The sequence below is a fragment of the Lemur catta genome, chromosome 9 (genome assembly GCF_020740605.2).
Source record: "Lemur catta isolate mLemCat1 chromosome 9, mLemCat1.pri, whole genome shotgun sequence".
Classification (NCBI taxonomy): Eukaryota; Metazoa; Chordata; class Mammalia; order Primates; family Lemuridae; genus Lemur; species Lemur catta.
Genome location: NC_059136.1, coordinates 58,996,765 through 59,002,866, shown reverse-complemented (window position 1 = coordinate 59,002,866; position 6,102 = coordinate 58,996,765). Strand labels below are relative to the sequence as shown.

The 6,102-nt window shown below is 36.5% G+C and overlaps 1 protein-coding gene across 1 annotated transcript in view; it reads left to right on the top strand.

Annotated features, from left to right (window-relative positions):
• Positions 1-852: 852 nt before the first annotated feature.
• Positions 853-6,102, top strand: part of VPS13B (vacuolar protein sorting 13 homolog B) — a 752,846-nt gene continuing 747,596 nt past the window's right edge. Inside the window, exons 1-2 of the mRNA XM_045560402.1 lie at positions 853-867; positions 1,307-1,481. Of these exons, the coding sequence (XP_045416358.1) occupies positions 1,335-1,481 (147 nt within the window). The 5' untranslated portion in view covers positions 853-867; positions 1,307-1,334. The remainder of the gene's footprint in view (positions 868-1,306; positions 1,482-6,102) is intronic.

Below are 6,102 nucleotides of genomic sequence, written 5' to 3'. Positions count from 1 at the left end.
CTATTTTCACTTCGTCTTCAGGACTCTCATTAACGTCTTCATTTTGATATTCCCGCAGCTCTTCTGAAGTCCCACATCAGACGGCAATCAAACGGTTCCCCACAATCTTCACTTTGATCATTCCTCCCCGCCCCGAATCAGCAAACTAGGGAATTCTTTACCATTGCTTTGTGGAAGTAACGCGAGAGCTTGTCTACACGTTTGGTCAAAACGCATCTTTCAAAGTTCTACATCCTATCCCTTCAATTCTCTTCCCGCATCCACCCTCCCTTTAGCAAATAAACCTCGACTAAATTTAAATCTGTCTCCCTACCTTCCTCCTCCTACCTGCGGCCTATTGCTTCTGCTCTGCCCACCGAACCCAAGTTCCTCTTCCCAGTCCATCCATTTCCCAAGAGAAACAATAACTTCTCTTTTTTCAGGGCTTTAAGTACTAGGTCCCGTTTCTTCCTCTGCTTCGGACCTGTGATCCTTCGTACTTCCCCACCCAGGCCGGACCTACACCTCGGACGCAGCGGGCGTTGCAGCCCCGTCACCTGCAGCAACACTCTCCCTGAAGCGCCACTTCCGGATCTCCGGTGTCTCCACTTTACCGGTCCGCCTCTCTGCCCCAGACATTTCCTAGAGCTTTGACCTAATTACTAGAGGGGTCAGAGCGGGGACGTAGGCTAGCCAAACTCAAGAGTCCTACTTCAACAGGACCCACTGAGTAGCTTCTTCAGCCTGAGTAATCCGGCCCAGCAGCTGGGGCGAGTGGCGAGGGTGGAGGGACAATTTACTCTGAGCACCGAGTGGGGCGCTCCCGGAAGTGGAGCTGTTCTGCAGCTGCGTCGCCGCTGGGGGCCGGGAGGTGGAGTGGGCGCCACGGTACTGTTTGGCGTGAGTGTCAGCGGACGGAGCGCGAGCGGGAGGGGGGGGGTCTGACTTTAGTTCTGGTTCTAGCTCTGGTTCTGTGGTGGCAGATCCGGGTGGGTTCCGGGAGGCGAAGGCCTCGCGGGGTGGCTGGGCTGGTGAAGGGCTGCAGCCGCCAAAGGGGATCCGGGCTTCACTTCATTCTACCCCTCCTAGAGACCGGCTCTCTTCTGGTCACTACCTCTTCCTCCCACCCCTCGTCAGGGGAGGTGAGGGGAGTTGTGCTAGTGAGAAAGTCGCGGCTGGAGCGGGTAGTCCGCTTGAGTTTTCTCTACTTATGGAGGCGAGCTGCCGCTTCGGTATGGTCTGCTGCTTTTCGGCCCGAGAAATACTTTTGCCTTCGCTGCACCGCCGACTCAAGTAGTTCTAACGTTTCTGTCTTTACCCATTTCAGCTTCTGGCTTTGACTCCTCACCTAAAAGATGCTGGAGTCATATGTAACTCCAATTTTAATGAGCTATGTGAATCGTTACATCAAGAACTTAAAACCATCGGATCTACAGCTTTCACTATGGGGTGGAGACGTGGTTCTCAGCAAGCTTGAATTAAAGTTGGATGTGCTCGAACAGGTAAGCTTTGTAGCTGTCATTGAAAACATTTTCAGCTTGTTTAGGTGTAATCCGTTGTTTTTTGCGTTTATGCTACAAATGTAGACTTGAAACATAAAAACATATTTTTTCTGCTAATGTATTTTGGACTACCTTGAAAGTAGGGACCTTATTTTACAGAATTTTTTTTAATGGTTTGTTCCTAGTGATGATTTATTAGAATATGATTCCCCAAAGTTGCTTTGACTGACTGGAAAACAATTTCATTGTTCTTGTCAGAATTACTCAGCGTATTTACTCAATTCTCAAGCATTACACATATGCTAATTTATATTGTCAAAATTCTGTAAGAAGGTGGGTAATATTACATTCCCGTTTTACTTTTTGGGCAATGGAAGGGTCTGAAAGACAGCAAGTTCAGATCATAAGGAAAGTTCTGTCTCTCTCATTAATAAAGGTGACATTATCCAGGGCATCTTCAGATTATTGAGTAGACAGATTGAGAATGGCAGTAAAATTGGAAACTTCTTTATTAATCGTTTAAGTTTCGTTTCTTTTAACACGAGAATGGTCTGATGCAAATGAACTGTAACTTCTAAGTTTACATATTCATTAATTCACTTAGTACATTTATGCCAAGCAATTCTGTTAGGCTTGAGGACCTGTGAAAGCTCAGAAGAGTAAGAGACTAACGGCTTTTTAGGAGATAAGGGAAGACTATTCTGTTGGTGGTAGTTATCATCAAGAATTTTTAGTTATATTCTGCTGCTTCTTTTATTACTGAATAATCTAGAGTTAAGACTAAGAAATAATTCTTGGCTCCTTCCCCCTTCCCTCTCCAAGGTTAGTTGAGTGTCTTAATATTTTAATTTTATTTTTTTTAATGAGCACAAATCCTAAGTATAACAGCTCAGTTTTTAAATATGTATACACCTGTGCAACTACCATTCAGATCAAGAAACAGTATTTTCAGCATGCTAAAAGGCTAGCCTGTTCCGCTTTTAATCAGTACTCCTCACTCCTGAAAGAGATAAGTACTAGTCCAACTTCTATCAACATAGACAAGTTTCACCTGTTCTTGAACCTTAAGTAAATTGGAATTACTTGATTTCTTTTTTCCAAAATCATGGCTAAGATTAACTCATGTCGTCGGATGAGCAGTAGTTTGTTTTTTGTATTGCCTGTATTACTCCACTATATAAAAATTCCACAATTTACTTATCTGTTCTCCTATTGATGGACATTTTGGTTGTTCATACTTTTGGCTGTTATGAAGAAAACTGTGAACATTCTTGTAAATGTATTTTGGTGGGCATAAGTATTAATTTCTCTTAGGTGTCTACCTAGGAGGTAGGCATATGTTTAGCTTTAATAAGTACTGCCAAATAGTTTTCCAAAGTGGTTATATCAATTATAGTCTCACCAACAATGTATGAGAGTTCCACTTATTTCACATTTTTGATATTATTTGGTATGTTTGTTATTTTAATTTTAGCCTTTTTGGTGGATGTGTATTGATATCTCATTGTAATTTTAATTTGCATTCCCTAATGACTAATGGAGTTGAGCTCTTTTTTATATGCTTATTGGCCATTTAGATATCCTCTTTTGTAGTCTGTAAGTTTTTTGTGTTTTTAAAAAATTGGGTTTCTGTCTTATTGATATGTACGAGTTCTTTATATATATTGGAAATGAGTCCTTTGCCAGATATGTTTTGCAACATCTTCTCTTAGTTTGTGGCTTGTCTTTTTATTCTTAAAGGTGTCCTGATGAACAGAAGTTAATAATTTTATTTATTAATCTTTATCAATTTATCAGTCTTTTCCTTTATGGTTAGGGCTTTTCTTGTCTTGTTGAAGAAATCTTTGCTCACTCCAAGGTCATGAAGATATTTTTATGTTTTCTTTTAGGAATTTTATTGTATTCTCTGACTCATCTCAATTTTTCTCTATGTATGGTAGAGGTCAAGATTCATTTTTTTCCATCGATATTCATTTGATCTACACCATTTGTTAAACTATTCTTTTCCTACGTAATTGCAGTAAGCCTTTGCTATAAATCAGGTTGCCGTATGCATGTGGATTTGTTTCTGAGCTCTTTATTCTGTAATCTATTTTTGTGTCACTTGATACTATCTTTTACTATGGCTTTTATCATAAGTTGATATAGTGTAATTCCTACAACTTAGTTCTTTTTTCCTTTGAGATTGTCATAACTATTTTAGGTCCTTTGTATTTCTACATTTTAATATCAGTTTATAATTTTTAGAATTAATTTCTAAAAAAAGAAAGCTATTGGGATTACATGGAATCCATAGATTAATTTGGGAGGAAATAACATATTAAAATATTGAGTTTACACAGTATTGAATTTTTCAATTCATGTACTGGGCAATTGCTTTCTGTATTTTTAGGTCTTTAATTTCTCTCAGCAATGTTCTCAAGTTTGCAGAGAGATTTCGCATATATTTCATTAAATTTTATCTCTATTGATGTTATAAATAGCATTATTTTTAAAGAAAAATCTATTTTCTAATAATTTGTTACCAGTAGTTAGAAATACAATTGATTTTAGTATATTGACTTTCTATCCAGTGGCCCTTCTAACTTGTCTAAAACTTTTTCGTTGGTTCTTTTAGATTGCCTATGTACAATCATGTCATTTGCAAATAATGATGGTTTTACATCTTTCTATCCAATGCCTGTATCTTTTTTTTCTTTTTCTTTTATTATTGCACTGGCTTTTATATTAATATAATGTGGAGTAGACTCATGGGAATAGGCATTCATTTCCAATTTCAGTAGGAAAATGTTCAATATTTTATCATCAAGTATGTTGTTAGCTATAAATACCTTTTATTGAGTTAAGGAAATTCTCTCCTATACCTCGTTTTCTAGCAAGTTTTTAAAATCATGAATGGATTCTGAATTTTATAAAATATTACATTGAATGATTTGATACCTGATTTTTCTCTTATTTTGTTAATGTGGTGAATTATATCAATTGAGTTCTCAAATGTTAAACTAACTGTGCATTCCTGGAATAAACCCCAGTTGGTTATGTTTGTTTTGTTTTTATGTATTGTTGGATTTGATTTGTTAAATTTTGTTTAATTTTGTTGCATCTATGCTTATAAGTGATACTGGCCTGTGACTTTCCTTTCTTGTAATGTTGTTATACCAGTTTTGAATGTCATAGATATGTTGGCTTCATTAAATTATTTGGGAAGTATTCCTTTTGATAATCTGTGGACAAGTTTATGTAAGATTGGTATTATTAGTTTTTTTCTTTTTTTGGTGGTAGAATATATATAACATAAAATTTACCATCTTAACCATTTTTAAATGTCCAGTTTTGTGGCATTAATTACATTCACATGGTTGTGCAATCATCACTATCATCCATCTCCAGAATTTTTTTGGCTTCCCAAACTGAAATTCTGTACCTGTTAAGCACTAACTCCCTTTTCTCCCTTTCTCCTAGCCCCTTGTAACCACAATTGTACTTTATGACTCTAAATTTGACTACTCTAGGCACCTCATATAAGTGGAATCAATATTGTCTTTTTGTGACTGGCTTATTTCACTTAGCACAAATTCTTCAAAGTTCATCCATATTGTAGCATGTGACAGAATGTCCTTTTTTTTTTAAGGCTGAATAATAGTCAAGTTTTCAAGCCTCAGAAGTTCTTCATCACTTCCCGCTGAATTCCATTATCCTCCCTTGGGCGCTCCACTCAAAGTGCAGCATATTTGTTGTTTTGGTCATTTGTGGAGTTGACTGCAGGGTACTTTTTGCCACCTATCTTGATGACCTATCTTTGCCTTTTGATTGAAGTGTTTAATCTGTTCACATCTAATGTTTTTATTCATATGGCTGGATTTACATCTATAATTTTGCTGTTATTTCCCATGTGCCTCATGTCTTTTTCCTTCTGATACTCCTTTCTTTCCTTTTGTTTTAAGTGGATATTTTCTGGTGTTCTATTTTAATTTCTTTGTTGATTTTAAAATTAGTTTTGAGTTATTAATGATTACTCAAAGGATTGCAGTATGTGTCTGATTTACCACAAACTTCTTGATATTCAGTTAACTTTATTCTATTAAAATAGGGAAACTTTCCCTAATACAGCTCCATTTTCTTTCCCTCTTTGTGTTATTATTGTCACATATATTGTGTCTTTGTATGTTATAAGCACGATAGTATAATTTTATCATTAATGTTTTATGCAATATCCTATTAAATGAGAACAAAAAAGCATTTATATTGTCCTTTAATAATTACCTACATAACTACCTTTATTACGCTGTTTGTTTCTTTGTGTGGATTTGTTTTATCATCTGGTGTTACTTCCTTTCAGTCTGATGAGTTTTTTTAAATATTTCTACTAGGAATAGATTATCTTATTCTTTGTTTATTTGAGCATATCTTTAATTTGCCTTCATTGTTGAATGTTAGCTTTGCTGGATGTAAAATTCTTGGTGGATATTTTCTCTGATTAGTTCACTATGTCATCTTACTGCTTTCTTGCCGATATTTTTTATAATGTGAAGTTAGCTGTTAACCTACTTAGAGTTTCCTTATACCTGACAAATTGTTTTTCTGGTTTCAAGATTTTTCTTTTTGTCCCTGGCTTTCACAT